Here is an 18,421-nt window from a genome sequence, read left to right on the forward strand (position 1 = left end):
AATGACACACCTAGCAGAGCCGTGACAGTTCCAAGGCCTACCATAAAAGATCAAAAAGTGGGCGGTGGAATTCCTGGAAGTCCCTTTCACTGCTCCAAAATGTGCAAGACCTGCGTTTGATCCCTGGGTCGGGAAGATCCCCTGGAGAAGGGACCATCAACCCACTCCAATATTCTTGCCTGGAGAATTCCATGGACAGAGGAGCCTGGTGGGACTACAGTTCATGGGATTGTAAAAAGTCAGACACGACTGAGCGACTAACACTTTCACTTTCCCCCAAAATAATTGGAATAATTCGCCCACTCATTAGCCTGTGAAATGACCCAGGCGATTAAGCTGTGCGGGCTCAGTCGCTTCAGTCATGTCAGACTCTTTGTGACCCTGTGGACTGCAGCCCGCCAGGATCCTTTGTTCATGGGGTTCTCCAGGCAAGAATACTCTAGTGGGTTGCTGTCAGGTGAGTGTAATCTCCTTGGTTCTGTCTCGTCTAAACAAAAATTTGAAGTGACGGATATTAAAGCCCTTGGTGCATCACAGCTCTTGGACAGACTGTGTTATAACTCTCGGTTCTCGAACAGACTGTGTTATAGCTCTTAGACAGATCAGTGTTACAACTCAGTTTTATTTAGAAAATAGCAGGAAAATCCATCCTCGAGGCGTGAGGGCATGCCGACCCAAAGACAGGAAGAGAAGAAAGAGCCCTGGCCCTTTGGCTCCTCTTTTTATACGTCTTTCCTCCCCCTGGGCCTGCCCTGTGTAAATTAGGCTAGCCAGGAGAGCTGTTTGTTCTACCTGAGGTCCTCACTCCGGTCCTTGGAACTTTCTTTGACCTTCCTTTGTTCTGTTTTCGCGGGCTTTTCCCTTCCTTGTCTTTTAGCCACCACCATTCTGAACTCCTGTTTCCTATTCTAACTACCTAACAGTTGCCATGCCACCCTCCAGGAGATCTTCCCGACCCAGGAAACTAATCAGCACCTCTTTTGTCTCCTGCATTGGCAGGCAATTTACCACTACCTCCACCTGGGAAGCCCCCCCCATTAAGACTGACCACCCCATATTTTGGGGCCTCTTGCCTTCTTAGGTGACCCACACTCTGTCTGTAGAGTGTGTTTCTCCCAGGGCCAGTCTCACCTTTTGAGATGGACTGCATTCTGTCTGTGGAGCGTGTGTCTGTCTAAATAAGTCCACTTCTTACCTATCGCTTTGTCTTTCACTGCATTCTTTCTGTGCTGAGACATAAAGAACTTGAGCTTCAGTAAGTCCTGAGACCAGGTATGTGCTTTCAATTAAAAGAAAATGAGTTCAAGTCTCAATCTGAAATATGCGGTTTCAGTACCTTTAAAAAAATGACCCCTTCACTTCTCTCATGCCTCTAGTCCACAGAGCTAGAATAGGATCCTATTGGGTCTGACTCAGATATGTGTAACAGGAAACCTTTATTATTATTGTTGTTAGCTGAAACCTCTTTGAAAAGTTGATGGAAACAATGAATGTTTTGCCTGGGAAAAATAAACACACACACACAATTTTGCTTACTCTTTTCAGAGTTCCTTGACTTCCTGAAAGCTGGTTTAAGAGCTCCTGGGAAAGAGTCTGGGATGCCTATAGCTGCTCAAGATCAGAAGTTGAAGGAGGTAGAAGGGAGAGTTGGGAAAATGACTTTTTTCTTAATACCTGTGCTTACCATCTACCACAATGTATTATCTCATTTGGACTTCCCTGGTGACTCAGTGATAAAGAATCCCCTGACACTGCAGGAGACACAAGAGACAGGGGTTTGATCCCTGTGTTTGGAAGATCCCCTGGAGTAGGATATGGCAACCAACTTTCAGGATTCTTGCCTGGAGAATGCTATGGACAGAGGAGCCTAGTGGGCTACCATCTGTGGAGTTGCAAAGAGTTGGATACAGAGTATGCATATGCACATGCTTATTAACTCATGTAATAGAGAAACCCTCAGAGACAAGAAACTTGCTCTCCAAGGAACAGATACACAGAGGGAATGTGTTTCTCTCTCTCTCTGTTTATTTTTTTTTCCTTTGGTTGCACTGGGTCTTAGTTGCGGCATGCAGGATCTTTGATCTTCGCTGGCAGCATGAGGGATCTTTAGTTATGGCATGTGGAATCTAGTTCCCTGGCTAGGGATTGAACCCAGTCCTCCTGCATTGGGAACTTAGAGTCTTAGTCACTGGACCACCAGGGAAGTGCTGGTAATGTGTCTCTTGCCCAAGTTTTCACAGCTGGTAAGAGTGCTAAAGTGATTCATTTGCCCCTCAGATATAAGGTGAAGGGAAGAAAATAGTTATTGGGGGAAAAGGAACACCTAGAGTGGAAGAGGTGGCCCCCCAAAACCAGCTTTCACATCTGTACTGAAGCTGAGGCATTCTGGTCACCTGAACCCCTTATGCCTGGAGGGAGGATGTGTGACTAGGAAAGGGGATGGGGCCTGGGATGGTTAATTTTGTGTGTCAACATGACTGGCCCACAGGGTAACTAGATATTCAACTACACATTATTCTGGGTATGTTTGTGAAGGTGTTTCTGGATGAGACGAACATTGTGATCAGCAGACTGAGTAAAGCAGATGGCCTTCCCCCATGTGGGTGGACCTCATTCAGTCCATTGAGGGCTGAATAGAACGAAACTGTGGGAGAAGGAAGAATTTGCTCTCTCTGCCTTATTGTCTTTGAACTGGGACATGGAGCTTCTGCCTTCAGTCTCACACTGGAGCTGATACCCTCTGCTCTCCTGGGTCTCCATTTTCAATTGGCCAACTGCTGCTCATGGGACTTTTTGGCTTCTATAACTGTGAAAGCCAATTCCTTATATTAAAAAAAAATCAATTTCTCTGTCTCCTTCTCTCCCTCTTTCTTAGACTTTTCAGCATAGAATGAGGCTGGCTTTCTAACTGGGCCCCTTGCAAGGTCCTGGGAAGATGAACTGTGATTACAGCTTACTATCTTTCCCTTCATCCAAACCAGAAATGACAACATCCATCCCCAGCCCGGCAGAATAACCAAAGACACTAAATTCTGTTTAAAGTTTTAAAGAAATGTTTCTATATTTCTCTTCCTCTTTAGAACATTCATATCAATCCCTAACAGAATGCATTAACTGTGGACCTCTTGCAAGGTCATTGAGCGAATGTTCTGCCTGCAGGGGAAGGTCAGCATTACCCTTTTGGTCATCCTGGACTGAGCTCCTGTGGGCAGAGCCTCAGTTGTTCATGCCAATATCCAGTTCCATGTATGAAGCACTCAGTAGGCATTTAATAAGTGTCTTATGAGTGAATGAACAAACAACCTCTCTTTGGCCTTCTCTGTGCTGTTCTCACCATGGTTCATCTCACCAAGGTAAGGGCCAGAAGGGTGCTCAGGAGTCATCTTGTGCAACAGCCTGTGTTACAGATGAAGTCCAGAGGGGTGAACGACTGGCTGGAGGTCACACAACCACATAAAGGAAACACAGGTGCAAGAGGGCAACCTCCTCCTTCCAGGGCTCATCCTGAGACCTCACATAGCATCTGTTGTCTGAAGCAGGAGGGCCACACTGGCCAGGAGAGAGCAGAGCTTCCTTTATTGGTCACCTTGCTGCTGAATCCGAAGCAACCTGCCAAAGGACATGCTCAGGGTGGCTTCCTGAACTGTGGGTCATCTCTGAATCATGAGATTGATTCCCCCAGAGACCTGGTTACTTTCCCGCCACCTGTTTTCACCTGGAGAGGAGAGAGGCTCCACGCAGGAGAGGATGTCCAGTCTCTGTTATGGAGGTGGTACAGATGCTGCCTCCTCTGGGGTGTGGAGGTGGGAACAAAGCAGAGTGTAGGGATGCAGGTCTGCTGGATGATGAGAGGGCCTGGCAGAGGCTGTGTCTCCCATGGGTGGCATGGGAGGAGGGTGATCTGGGCGGGGAGCCAGGCAGAGGTCAGTTGACCTTGAGCTGGTGGACAGCACCTGGTGAGAGGAAGCAGCCTGGGCTGTGCAGGGGGTGGCAGCGTGGGGCCCTGTCAGAAGGAAAGGCCAGGAGAGGGGTCAGCCAGCTTCACTCCATGCTGTCCCTCAACTTCCCAGCCTTTCCCGGTGACTCTCCAGCAGCTCGGGGTGGATAGGGAGACCAACCTGGGGAGAAGCACTTGCCCAGGGGGGCCAGGAAACCTGGTCCTCATTCCAGCATTTACAGCAACCGTTTGTCTCGGAAAAGTCACTTTGCTTCTCAGAGTCCAGTTTCTGCATCAGCAAAAATGGATAAATTAAAAATCCTACCTCATAGAGTCATTGTGGGTTTGAACAAATCGTTAACCACAGGACTGTCTGTTTTCTGCACTGCTGTCTCGCCTCTGTTTGACATCTGGTTTAGTTCAGTTCAGTCGCTCAGTCGTGTCCGACTCTTTGTGACCCCATGGACTGCAGCACGCCAGGCCTCCCTATCCATCACCAACTCCCAGAGTTTACTCAAACTCATGTCCATTGAGTTGGTGATGCCATCCAACCATCTCATCTTCTGTCGTCCCCTTCCCCTCCCGCCTTCAATCTTTCCCCACATCAGGGTCTTTTCAAATGAGTCAGTTCTTCGCATCAGGTGGCCAAAGTATTGGAGTTTCAGCTTCAACATCAGTCCTTCCAATGAATATTCAGGGCTGGATCTGAATCCAGCACTAGCATCTGGTACACACTCCAAATTTGTTGACTTGATGAACGTTTAATTTTTAGCAACCACTTCCTGGGTGGCAGACATTCTTCAAGGCTTAGTCATTTCATCCTCATCAAATCTATGACTGTCCTCTGAGGGGCACAACGACTCTTCCAGGTCACATACTGCTTAGGGCAGAGCTGCGATTCAAACCTGGGTCTTGGCAGCCTGACTCCAGAGCCAATGGGCTCCATTCCCACACAATGCCCTTTACTCTGTGACCCTGCTCCATAAACTGGGACGTTTTACACAAGTAGTACAAGTCAGTCCCTGGAAGAGGAAGAGGATTGTGATGGTCACTCAGTGGATGAGGACACGGGGACAGAGGCAGAGACTTTAGCAGGTTTCCTAGGCATCCATGCCCACGCTCTTCCTAAAAGAATTGCCAATGTTTACAGTGGAGTTTGAGTAAGCTCCGGGAGTTCGTGATGGACAGGGAAGCCTGGTGTACCGCAGTCCATGGGGTCGCAAAGAGTCGGACTCGACTGTTTTACTGAACTGAACTGAACTAAACTGAACAGTGAACAGAGTCCCCCGAGGTGTTCCAATCTGGATGAGAAGGTCCCAGACAGTGACCCCACCCCCAGCCCCGCCCCAGCCCCGCCCCCCGCGTGCGTCAGCCACTCACGGCCACGTCCGGGTTTGTGGGCGGGGCCAAGCCGGCCTCACTCAGCGGTTGCGAAGCCCCAAGGCTGTTTGTCTTCTCCTGCTTCCGCCACTTGGCTCGCTGATTCTGGAACCAGATCTGAGATGAAGGCAAGAGAGGATGGAGATAAGCAAAGGGGCTTTTCTCCATCCAGTTTCTCTCCTCAAAATACATGATGACGGCGCCTTCCAAGGGACCATCCCTTTACAGTTTAGAAAGCTCAACGGCAGCCATGATTTCTTTGGATCTGATCTGCCTTGGGAGAGGGGATCCGAGGTCACACAACCTTCCATGCCTACAGGGGCTGGAGGAGGGAGCGTGAACCAGCAGGATGCCCTGTAACTGGGAGTGGTGGGGTCCAGGGTGAACAGAGGCTGAAGGGGGCAGCGTCTCAGCCTCAGCCAATAGCCACCATGTGGAAATGTGAGGCCGGCGCTGCAGCTTCATCCAACTTCTAAGGCAGAAATCTCGATTTTTCTGTGAAAGCTCTGAGATTTAAAAAACCAAGCAGATCAGAGAAAACCCATCAGTGGGCTCTTACCTGCTGGTGGGCCACCAGTTTGAAACCCCAATGAGGCGTCTGGTATCTATAGGTTGGCTGTTGAGGGTTGCCTGTATTCATGGGCACCCTGACTGTCTGTGACACATGGCCATTTGCACTTGGTCATTCTGCTGAGGCAGTGCTGAATTCTGGGCTTTACACTAGATGTAGATGCTACCCACCTAGTTGGTGACTGATTTCAAATGGGAAGTAAAAGGGGTGAAGTCCAGACAGGGGTGGGCCTTGACCAGAAGAAAAGTAGGCTTGGATGAAATGAAGGGTGGAATATTGATGTGGACCTTGGTGCAGGTTTTGAATTTAATAAGTCCATTGTATATTTTGAGAAAGTATTGAAATATAATTGATTTACAATGTTGTGTTAGTTTCAGATGTACAGCAAAGTGATTCAGTTATATGTATACATACAAATATATGTATTCCTTTTTAACATTCTCTTCCATTATAGGTTATTACAAGATATTGAAAGGTGGAGAGGAGAAGGGATAAATTAGGACATTGGGATTAACATATACACACTACTTTATATAAATTAGATAGCAAAGACCTACTGTATATCACAGGGAGCTCTGCTCAGTACTCTGTAATAACCTTATATGGGATAAGAATCTGAAAAAGAATAGATCTATGTAATGTGTAACTAAATCACTTTGTTGTACACCTGAAACTAACACAACATTGTAAATCAAATATACTCCAATATAAAATAAGAATTGTATTTTTCTGTTTTTCAAAGATTGTTTATTCATTAAAAATTAAGTTATAAAAAAAGATGTTGAGTACAGTCCCCCCATCATATTTGTTAAAAAAAATGAAGAGTTATTTAGAAAACTGTTTTAGAGAGAGTGCAAATATGTAACAATTGGTTTTAGATTTGTTAGAGCAATACTTGCAGAACTGGGGGTGTGCAAAGAGAGTGGGGCATACCATTGATGAGGGGCTGCTGTATGTCTAACCACAGAGGAAGCCTAGACACTTGAGGGGTGTGGGGGGAGGAGAAATGACAGATTACAGATTAGGTCTCTGACCATGGGGCGTCCTTGCCACTTCTCTGTGATGCTGCCAGAGTGATACCCATGTGTTCCAAGTCAGAGGCTGGCAGAGTTAACCTTAACTCTGGCTTCCCACCTGTTTTTGTACATCCCTTGTGCTAAGTATGGTTTACACATTTTTAAGTGGTTGGGGAAAAGAATCTAAATTTGGTGACATGCAAATGACACAAAATTCAAATTTTAGTACTCATCAGTAAAGTTTATTGGAACATGCTCATTTGTTTATATGTTGTAAACTATAGCTGTTTTTGTGCTACAAGGGCAGAATTGAATAGTTATGACAGTGACCATATGGCCTCACAAAGCCTAACATAATTAGCACCTTGTCCCTTATAAAAGAAGTCTGTTGAGCCCTCGTCTAGATTGTCAAGACCTATTTTGTGAATGAGATTGTGTGGTGAATGATGCTTTGGAAGGACAGTAAAGTGGAGAAGAAGGGAGTGGAAGCAGATGCCAATGGCCATCATCATAAAAACCCCTCCATGTCTGTCCTCCAAGGAAAGGAAGCATCTTATAACTATGGTGACCTCATTTCCTGGAAAGTGATGTTTGGACAAAATAACTGTATTCATGGGATAAAGCCAATGGAAAATTTCAAATGGGGGCAGTCCCAGAGGGTGCAGGATACCTGGGGTCTCACCCATGCCCCCAAGGGCATTGCGGAGGGGGGTTGAGGGAGGGGGATGGTTGTACCTGCACACGAGCTTCTGGGAGGTTGATCCTGGCCGCCAGCTGGTTGCGGACGTGGACATCAGGGTAGTGAGTGAAGTGGAAGATCTTCTCCAGCTCCTGCAGCTGCTCTGTGGTGAAGGTGGTTCGGATCCTCCGCTTACCCTTCTTCCCCTCTGGAGGGAGGAGAGTCCAAGCTGGGTTAGTGACCTTCGTCTCAGTGAAGCTTTTGTGCTGCCTTGTCGTACCCATTAAGCCACTGTTGCCACAACTTGGCCTCTGGCTTCTTAGGCTTGGCCTTTTACAATGTTCTCTCTCCAAGAAACCCTCCCCCTAGGTTGACTCCCTCTGTCCATCCTGGACGGTGTGGCCAAGATGACCTTCTAGAAACTTCTTTGTCCTTTCTGCTGCTCAGATGCCTTCAAACAAATTTCCCTTGTCTGTAACAAGGAATGGCAAACCACAGCCTGGGCGGTCACATCTGGCCCTCTATTTGTTTTTAGAAATAAAGTTTTATTGAAACTCAGCCTGACACATTGGTTTATGTATTATCTCTGGCTGTTTTTGTGCTATAATGGCAAAGTTGTGTTGCTGAAACAGAGACTGCAAAATCTAAAATAGTTACCATCTAGCCCTTTACAGAAAAACCTCAGTAGTCAGCCCCTGACAGCCTGTTTCGAGCCACCTGTCCAGTCTCAGGCCCACTCAGGGATGCTACATCATAGGTGGGACCTAGTGCAGAAAAAAAAGCTTTTTCCTTTCTTCCACAGTCTCTCTCTCAACCGGTCATAGTGGTCTTTCACTTGCTACTTAAGGCGCTTCTCCCTCAGGCACAAGAATACTAACACACACACCATGGAGGTGGCTGAGGTCACTGGATTGAGGGGCTATGGGGAAACAGGACTGAGAGCCCATCCCAGGGAAGCAAGGAGGTGGTGAGAGGGGCACTGAGCATGAGTTGAGGCTCCAGGACCCTGGTCCTTGCTTGGGCCGTATTTTATTTACTCTCTGGGCCTCAGTCTCCCCATCTGTAGAATGGGGGAGTGGAGAGGGGTTGAATGATCAAATCACTAAGGCCAAATCCACCCTGGCACTCTGCAATTCTCTTTCTCTTCAGGTGGAGGCTTGAAAGACCTGGCCTCAGCCTTGCCTGGGGGTCCAGATGGCTGGGCAAAAGGTAGATGGATGAAGGAGAGATTTCTGCTGAGGATAACACTTCTGGCTGAGTTACTCCTGAATTTCTAAGAATTGACAAGTGCCTTCCATAGTCTGCCCTTTTTTTTAACCTCTGATTTTATTTTATTTATTTTTTATTGGAGTATAATTGCTTCACAATGTTATGTTAGTTTCTGTTGTACAACAAAGTGAGTCAGCTATGTTGTTGTTCAGTTGCTATGATGTGTCTAACTCATTGTGACTGTATGGACTGCAGCACATGAGGTTTCCCCATCCTCCACTATCTCCGGGAGTTTGCTCAGATTAAGGCCCATTGAGTTGGTGATGCTATCTAACCATCCCATCCCCTGCCACCCCCTTCTCCTTTTGCCTTCATTCTTTCCCAGCATCAGGGTCTTTTCCAGTGAGTCAGCTCTTTACATCAAGTGGCCAAATTACTGGAGAAACAGCTATATGTATACATATTCCCCCCTCCCTCTGAAACTGCTACCATCTCACCCCTCTAGGCCATCACAGAGCAGTGAGCTGAGCTCCCTGTGCTACCCTGCAGGTTTCCACAGGCTATCTGCTTTACGCACGGTAGTGTACTTATGTCTGGGGAAGGAAATGGCAAGCCAGTCCAGTATTCTTGCCTGTAAAGGACAGAGGAGCCTGGGGGCTACAATCTGTGGGATCATAAGAGTTGGACACGACTTAGAGACTAAACCACCAGTGTACTTATGTCAAGGCTATTCTTCCAATTCAGTCCACTCTCCCCACCCCACTGTGTCCGTATGTTCGTTCCCTACATTTGTGTTCCTATTCCTGCCCTGCAAATAGGTTCATCTGTACCATTTTTCTAGATCCCATATATATATATATATATATACACACACACACACACATTAATATATGATATTTGTTTTTCTCTTTCTGACTTACTTCATTCTCTATGACAGACTCTAGGTCCAGCCACTCATCTCCCCCCTCCCAACTACCCCTCATTGTTATTAGTCCATTTTTTTTTATCCCCTCAAAGTAATTTTACTCATTTTCCTGACTCTTGGAAGCTTCTTAGGGGTTGTGGACGGTGAGATTTCAAACATAATTACCCCTTGGAGGAAGCTGTTGGATTTTGAACCAGCTGATATGATCTGATCTCTTACCTCTTCTATCTCCCGTTCTCTCCTCAAGTCCACTGTACTTTTTAATTAAAAAAAAAAGAGAGATTTATTCTCTGTTTGGAGCTGGTGGTGCATTTAAGGGGCAGAGCCAAACACAACCAGAGTTGGTGCAGACAGAAATGGGAGGCATGAATCCATTGCCAAGACCTTAGTGAATGTCTTTTATGCTAGGCACAGGGGGCCTGCCTGCAGGAGAACAAAGATGAATGAGCTGTGCTGACAGTCTCTCATTCATTCATTCCCCAGGTCAGCGTTTTAGATAACTGTAATGATACAGTGCAGCTTTATAGAAAATTACCAGAAAATTCACAGAATGGAAGATTTCAGGTTGGATGGGCAAACGGAGGTTCAGGATAACATGCACCTGGGATTCTTCTAAGAATATAGAACTTTGGAATAGAGGATACTGAACCGAAAAGGTAAGGTGTAGAGCTGGAATACAGGAAAGTAAGCAACATGGAGAACAGAGGATTAGAAACAGATTTTAAATTATAACAAAAATAGGGTCTTGCTTAGTGTTCCAGTGACTAAGACTCTGTGCTCCCAATACAGGGGGCCGAGTTCGGCCCCTGGTCAGGGAACTAGATCCCACATGCTGCAACTAAGGAGTCAGAAAGCTGAATAAATACATATTTTAAAAAGTTATTAAGAAAATAGCAAAAATAAGCCATCTCTTGCTTTTTCCCCAGAAGGAAACTTAGGCAAACAAGTGTCCATGACTAAGTATAGACTCCTTAATAAAATAATTATCTCAAGTTTCCATTTGTGTAAGTAAGGAAGCAGCTAATAAGACAAATACAGCTTTCCCCCTAGTTCCTAGAGGATCAGAAGGACATAACCTGGAGATAAGGTTATAAGAAAAGGATCTGAGCCCTCCTTGGCAAAATAATGTGATTGTTGACTTTGCGGAGAGGGGCTGCCTGTCAGTTATAAGCCAGTTAGAAAAATATTTATTCTCATTAACTTTGAACTCAACATCCTCAGGACAAATGTTTATTCTTGAGAGATGATGATCTCTCAATCATGGTGACAGGGTGTATATGTGTGTGTCCAACAGATGTAGTCACTTCTCCTGTAAAGAAAGAGGGTTGTCTAAAATATACATGGTTGGTAAGATGGAGGCAGAGCCCCAAGTGGACCAGCCTGAAGGACTCAAGGGCCAAAGCCCTTCTCCCAAGACTTTGCATGGGTTCTTGGGGTGTCAGTAGTCAACACTGATTATCTCCATACAATCCTTCTTGGGATGTTATTTGAAATTGAATATGTCTAAATTGGAGAACTGTAAAAAGGAGTGGTAGGGAGAGGAATCCTGGAGCTGACATCACCCCCAGTGAGTGGGGGCCCCTGAAATATGGCTAGTGACACCCAATCAGAAGAACAGTTTTGGGAGACAGATAGACTTGAATCTGACGTCAGGGAAATAAGGATAGGATTAAGGCTGGACCTTATTAGAAGTTCAACTCTTTAGATCTGCATTGTTCACATGGTAACCACTATCTGCTTATAGCTATTTAAATAAAATAAATAAAATAAAATGAAAAATAGAGTTCCTTAGCCACAATGGTTATAACCACCTGTGCTAGTGGCTACCGTATGAGAGAGAGCATAGATAGAAAACATTTCCATCATCAGAGAAAGTTCTGTTGGATAGGGCTCCCTTACAAGTTTTCCCATTGGGTTCTGGATGAAGTCATATTCTGGGCCTCACTTTAAGTTTCTCCTTCTGTTGTACTTTCCTCTAATTGCCACATATCTCTAGGAAAATGAGTATCCATCGGTCATAGAGCTGAATTTGATGGTGTTGGGAAAACTGGAAGTACAGGAAAAGTAAGAGAAAGGGAAGGCTGGCCCACACCCATCTCCTTCTTGGTGCCTGGCAAGAAGGATGACCAGTGGAGAGGATGTTGCCCTGGAGCTCCAGGCAGTGATTCAGAGAAGAGTGAGTTGCTCGTGGTTCACAGGGAAGCGGGGAGGGGGAAGAGCAGAAGCTGAGTGGTTGGCTCAGGAAAGGTGACGGTTGACACTTCAGTTTTCCCATCAAATGCAAGAGCTGCTTTAGGAAAGGAGGGAGGGGGGCCAGCAAGCCTGATGCTTGGGTTACAGACCATAGTAGGTGATAAGAGAGGAACCTGGTGAGGGCAGGAAGAACAGCATAAATGAATTACAGAACAGAGAAGAAGGCAGGACACAGGACGCTGAAAGAACGTAGTAGTTTGGAACCACAAGGAACCTCATTAAACAGGAAGCTGGAAGAACCAGTTCATGGATGGAATGCCCATCACACAGGATGATTCTTAATCGTGGAGAAGGGCTGGGAGTTTCCAGCCCTGGCTCAGTGAGGACAACGGGGGTATGGAACCCCATCCGAGGACACTCAGGGGAGGGTGGGAAGAGGGGGGATGAAGGAGGCAGGGAACTGCCACCTCTCTCAAGTTGCTCCTCACAGGTTATTAATTGCTTGAGCTGTGATCACACTTCAGTGGGTCTTCAAAGAGACCGAGTCAGCAGAACTTAATTAAACCTGAGCCGTTTAGCACATTGATCATAAGAAATACACAATTTACACAGGTAATTAGGCCACCTAATTATAAACTGATGTTTCTTTGTGCATGGCTCCCTCCCCTGATTGCTCCTTCTCTGAGGTCTGCTAATTGGCCTTGGCCACTCAGCTAGAGGCCCCAGGGGGCTTTGCACCTGGGCTAAGACTCCTGAAATGAGCCTTGTCCTTGTCATCCTAAAGCAGTGGTTGGAAGAAGATCCAGGCTCCCATACCCATGGAAGTGAGGACTGGGGAGAAAGCAGATGACACTGTTAAAGGGGAGAGTGAAGAGCCTTGAATGCTGAGCCAAAGAGCATGCCTTGCATGCTGCGGGCACAGGTAATTGTAGAAGTCCAGGACCAATCTGGGGGAAAAAGGCTGGCACATTCTGCCCTGGGAGGTGCCTCTCTGCAAGCCACCTGTCTTGTCTAGAAGGTGTCCTCAGCCTGCTGGAGGGCCCCAAAGGGAGCCTGCACCTTGTTCCTTTCCATTTCATACTTGTGACAAAGCAGGGGACCAGACCCGACACCAGCTGTAACACTGGGGGAGGTTCCCTGATGTGACCTGGGAAGAGCTACAGAACTTGTTTCTATTCAATGGGAGAGTTCATGTTTAGTTGTCCTTCCTGCCAAGGACTGAGGAGGAAGTCAGCTAACTCTTATCTCTGTGAAAATACACACAGAAGGCCAACCTAAATGCAAACCTGCAGAGTGCCCAGATTAGAGGTAGCCAAAGTCCTGGGTCTTGTAACAGGGAGAAGAGCCACTTCTGGCCAAAAATATGATGACCAACTCCCACCTTACAAGGCATATGTGCCTAGTCACTCAGTCCTGTCCACGATCCTATGGTCTTTGTGACCCCATGGACTGTAGCCCACCAGGCTCCTCTGTCCATGGGGATTCTCCAGGCAAGAATACTGGAGTGGGTTGCCATGCCCCCCTCCAGGGGTTGGGATCGAACCCAGGTCTCCCACATTGCAGGTGGATTCTTTACCATCTGAGCCACCAGGAAAGCCCCACTACAAGGCATATCTGGGAAAGTATACACTCTGTAGGAATACAGTAGGGATTTAAAAACTGAAAAGGGAAACTTTGAGAGTTCTTCGTATGGAGACCAAAAATGATCTATGAAGAGTCATAAAGAACCATCACCCGAGCATGGAACAGTGTGAGAGAAGAGGAACAGCAAGAAGAAGACGGCCCAGCCCTGAGTCAGGGCTCCCTCTCCAGGGCCCAGAGCAGAGCGGACAGTCCACTGTCTTTAGTTCTAGGCAGTGTGGGCGGGGAGGAGAGGATGAGGAAGGAAGGAGGGAGGCGGGAAAGAGAGAAGAAAGGGGACAGGGACAAGGAAGGAAGGGGAATGAGGAAAATGAGGGGGATGAAGGAGTGAGGAAAGATGGAGTGGGTTGAATCGTCCTCCTCTCAAGAAGAAACATCTCAGTTCTAACCCCTGGTACCTGTGAAGGTGACCTTATATGCAGATAAGGTCTTTGAAGGTGCGATTAGGCCAAGGATCTTAAGATGTGACTCTCCTGGATTTAGGGTAGTTTCTTTGTCTAGTGACATGTGTCCTTATGAGATAAAGGAGAGGGGGATTCCACATAGAGCCCAAGGTCAAGGCCAAGAGACCATGGACTCAGAGTGTGGGATGATGTGTCTACAGGCCAAAGACGGTGTGGATTGTTGGCAGCCAGGGGGAGCTGGGAGGGAGGCACTGAGTAGGTTTTCCTTTGGCGCCTCTGGAAGGAATTAACCCTACCAACACCTTGGTTTTGGACTTCTGGTTCTGAAACTCTAACATGACAAGTTTCTGTTGTTTTAAGCCATTCAGTTTGTGGTAATTGGCACAGCAGCTAAAGGAAGCTCATATAGAGGAGAGGATGAGGGAAGGAAGAGGAAAAGGAGGAAGAAGGGGAAACAGGAGTGAGGGTTTTAAAGGGCAAAGTTTGGAGATGTAAAAGGGCTTGAAAGATTGAAAGTGAGAGAGATGCTCCGTGTGCCTGGAGGGTGAGGGGCAGGCAGGCTGTGATGGGGGATGAATTTGGGGACCCGCAAGGCTGGTCTGTGAAGGACTTTGAATGTCACGCCAATAGCTTTAGGGGTTGATGAACTACAGCCTGAGGCCAGACCTGGCATTCTGCCTGTAACTATAAATAAAATTTTATTGGAACATAAACATACCCATTCATTTACACCTTGTCTGCTTTTTAGCTATGACAGTTGTTGTGTAGTCGCTCAGTCATGTCTGACTCTTTTGTGACTCCATGGACTGTAGCCTGCCAGGCTCCTCTGACCAAGGGATTCTCCAGGTAAGAATGCTGGAGGGAGTTGCCATTTCCTTCTTCAGGGGATCGTCCCTACCCAGGGATCAAACTCACATTTCTCATATCTCCTATATTGGCAGGCAGGTTCTTTACCACTAGCACCACCTGAAAAGCCCTAAATAAATGCATATATATTAAAAGAAAACCTCATATCATGACCATAAATGGGTAACTGGTATCATGCATCATAAATAGAAGGTTAGTGTAGAAGTCATTACAGGACTATTGACATGAATAATCTTTGCCTTCCTCACCTTCAAAGTCATCTTGAAAACCTCCAGGGGGACCCTCATGAGTCTCTTTGGAAATGCTGGATTCCTGAGACTTCCCTGGCAGTCCAACTGTTAGGACTCTGAGCTTCCACTGCAGGGGGCATGGGTTTGATCCCTGGTTGGGGAAGTAGGATCCTTAATGCTGTGTGGCATGGCCAAAAAAGTAGAAATGCTGAATTCCAGCCTAGTAGAGAGATGGATGGATTTTAGCCACATTCAGAAATAATCTAGAGTGGATGATCTCAGGAAACCGGGATTCAATTCTAATGTGACATACTCGTGTGATTTTTGCAGGTGATTTATCTTCTCTTCTTGGTTTCATCAGCTCTAAGGTGGGGCTCACAACTGTGACAAATGGATGGAAACGATGGCCATGACATTGCTGTGAAAGCTCAGTCCAATCTTATGACTGCCATTTCCCCAAGCACTTATTGGGCGTCTCCTCTGGGTCTAGCTGACCTGAAACATTCCAGCAGCTTCAGTGGAGGTTCAGCATGACTGGCCTCCTTTTTGCCAACAGCCAGTGTTGGGCTAGGGGAAGGGAAAGTGCTCTGGGAAGGGAAATAAGGTCTCTCTCTCTCTTCCTCTCCAGCAGAGAGGACGGACATAGATTTTATGTAGCTGCAGCAGGAGACACTCAGGTTAGACCCTCAGCAGAACAGTTCCTGTGAACGCTCATTGCTCCTTCAATTCACTGGAAGATATTAATGAACTTCTGACAATTAAGCTGGGACCTTTTCCTATTGATAGGGTCAGCTACTAGGAAACCCACTAGCTCTCTGGGGACACGTGACCTCCCTAACCCCAGGCTCTTTCCCTTGGCTCACCACCAGTGAGCGCCAACCCCCTCTTAGGAGACTCGACCTGGGAGAGGGAGTGGGGCTCCGTGTTTGGGAGGAGAAGGCATCATGGCTGCCCTGAGCTTCTTTCCCTTGGATTGCTGTTGTTTAGTCACTCAGCCATGTCTGACTCTTTGTGACCCCATGGACTGTAGTCCACCAGGCTCCTCTGCCCATGAGATTTCACAGACAAGAATACTGGAGTGGGTTGCCATTTCCTTCTACAGGGGGTCTTCCTGACCCAGGGATCAAACCAGCAGCTCCAGCATTGGCAGGCGGATTCTTTACCACTGAGCCGCTGGGGAAGCCCTTCCTTGGATTAAAGCATTGGAAAGGAGAGAGGACCAGGGCATTCTTGTGGACACTCCAGGCTCATCACCAGTCAGACTCCAGTGGACCCCCAAGACATCACCAGCTTCATTTTCTCCCTCACTCAGCTGTCTCACTGAGGATGAAGCTGAGGCCAGAGCGGAAACGGGCTTGGCCAGGGTGGCTCGGCAGGCCGGGGGAGAGCTGAGACTGACCACGGGTGCCTGAATCCTAGGAACATGTATGTTCCCTCCTCCGCCCCCTCCTCAAGCTAGCCCTCAAGGAGGGCCCAGGATCTGGTCATTGTTGTTTGGGGGAAAATCCTGGGGAGAGCACTGGCCTAGGGTGTGATCAGGGTGGGCAGATTTGGGGCAGAGCTTCAGCCACTAGAGGCCGTGCAGGCTGGACTCCCCTTACGAAGGGAAAGAGCACGACCGCCTCAGCAGATGTTCAGGCGGCTGGGTCTCGGGTCCTCTGCTCTGCGGCTTTGTGAGCTGGGGGCACCAGCCACCCTTCCTCTTTCACAGATGAGTTCCTCATCAGTCTAGTTTGTGATAATTTTCTGCTGAAGTCAGAGACATGCACAGCCTCCAGGATGGTGCCGACCACAAAATAAATAAATGGTCAGAATAAATAAATGGCCAGCATAAATAAATGGCCAGCATTCTCAGCTACAGCCTGGTTATGGGAACAAGCCCCAGATCCCCGCATCCTGCAGTGAACCGGGCCTTCGTGGCCGAATTAGAACAGCCCCATTTCTGGGCTAGGTAGAAAGATATTTAAGGCTACTGGCCCAGTACCTGACATCTTTCTGAATTTTGGAGTCCTCTCTTCTGTTGATACAGAGCAGCTTTCTCTCTGCCTGAGCCCAGCTGGGGCTTGCAGACCCAGGAGTGGGTAAGAATTGGCCAGAAGACACTTACCTTGGGGCTGGTCCTGTGGGGGTCTCTCTGGCTCGAAATCTGCAGCTGCTGCCTGTCTGGTGCCCCGTCCACTTGTCCCTTCCGACCTGACCACATCGCTCCTCTCAGCCGGCCTCTTTAAGATGTCCTCGATGGAGAAAGACAGGCCCCGTTTCTTTGGAGCCTCACAGCACCCCGAGCTCTTCCTCTCCATCTCCCGTGGAGATCAGAGTCCGCCTTGGCACCCTTCACGGGCAGCTGCGAGGGGGCAGAGGGGCCAATGTCCGTGGAGGGGTCCTTGCTTTCCTGAAACTCCTGGAATCAAGAGGGTGAGTAGAGGTGAACAGAGATTCTCACGTTGAGATCCAGCACGGTTATGTCTCCATGGGGACTTCTGTGGGTCACCTCAAAACACCTTGGGATCAAGGATGCTGCTTCTGTCGGGCTGTACCCGTACCCACGGGCTTAGAGCCCTCGTTGACTCAACATGGAGGGAATCGCCATTGCTAAACTGAATTCAGTCCTACTGTGATGGGTCTTCTCCTGGGTGGTCACTTTCACAGTCCCCAGCTTAGGCCAGGGACCCTGAGGTCATGGCCAGTGGGGAACAGGACAACAGAGCTGGAAGGAAGAGGGAGGCTGCCCCCAGAGGAGATCTGGAGGCAAAGTGTCCACCTTTACCCTTTCTCTGGTGTGCGGCTCTTTCCCGCTGGCTCTGGCCAGACCTCTGGAAGGCTGGAGTGCCACTGGCGAGCCCCAGGTGGCCAACCCAGACCTGGGCCACACTGAAGCTTGAGGGGTGCTCCCAGAAACCCTCCTCGATTCCTCCGGCTTCTGCGGCTCCCAGATTCCAGAACAGGCCTTCTTCCCAAAGCACCTGTGCGTTGGCCGCCCTGCAGGTAGAGGCTTCTGAAGAGGGTCACGGGGTCACCACCAGGCTGGCTCTCTGTGCCGGGGCTGGGCTGAGTGCTGGTGTCTGAACTTCCCCTGGCGTCTCTGGTCCAGCCAGCACTTTCTTCTGTTCTCTCCCCAACTTCACTGCACAAGCGTCTCAGTAGGCTCCTTCCTGGCTCCTTTCCCTTCCTTTGGGGGTCCTTTCTGTCCCCCTCCTATTTGCACGCCTCTTACCTGCCTCCTGGGACCTCGCTGAGCGGACCCTTTCCCTCTGTCTAGTAAACTGTCGACTGCAAACTGATAGGATCAACCCGTTCTTGCCAGGAGTTCTGTTCCCAATTACTGTGTAACCAGGGAGGAGGGGGCAGTAAAACGGCTGATAAGAGAAG

At 48.1% G+C, this 18,421-nt stretch overlaps 1 protein-coding gene across 1 annotated transcript; it reads right to left on the bottom strand.

The window, feature by feature from the left end:
* Positions 1-506: 506 nt before the first annotated feature.
* ISX (intestine specific homeobox) lies at positions 507-18,332 on the bottom strand. The gene is given in 6 exon segments (XM_061125414.1): positions 507-3,813; positions 3,815-4,003; positions 4,119-4,226; positions 5,318-5,434; positions 7,640-7,791; positions 17,160-18,332. Coding segments are annotated over 6 exon segments (861 nt in total). The 5' UTR covers positions 17,353-18,332; the 3' UTR covers positions 507-3,711.
* Between the last annotated feature and the right edge of the window lie 89 nt (positions 18,333-18,421).

This window comes from Dama dama, chromosome 22 (assembly GCF_033118175.1).
Source record: "Dama dama isolate Ldn47 chromosome 22, ASM3311817v1, whole genome shotgun sequence".
Lineage (NCBI taxonomy): Eukaryota > Metazoa > Chordata > Mammalia > Artiodactyla > Cervidae > Dama > Dama dama.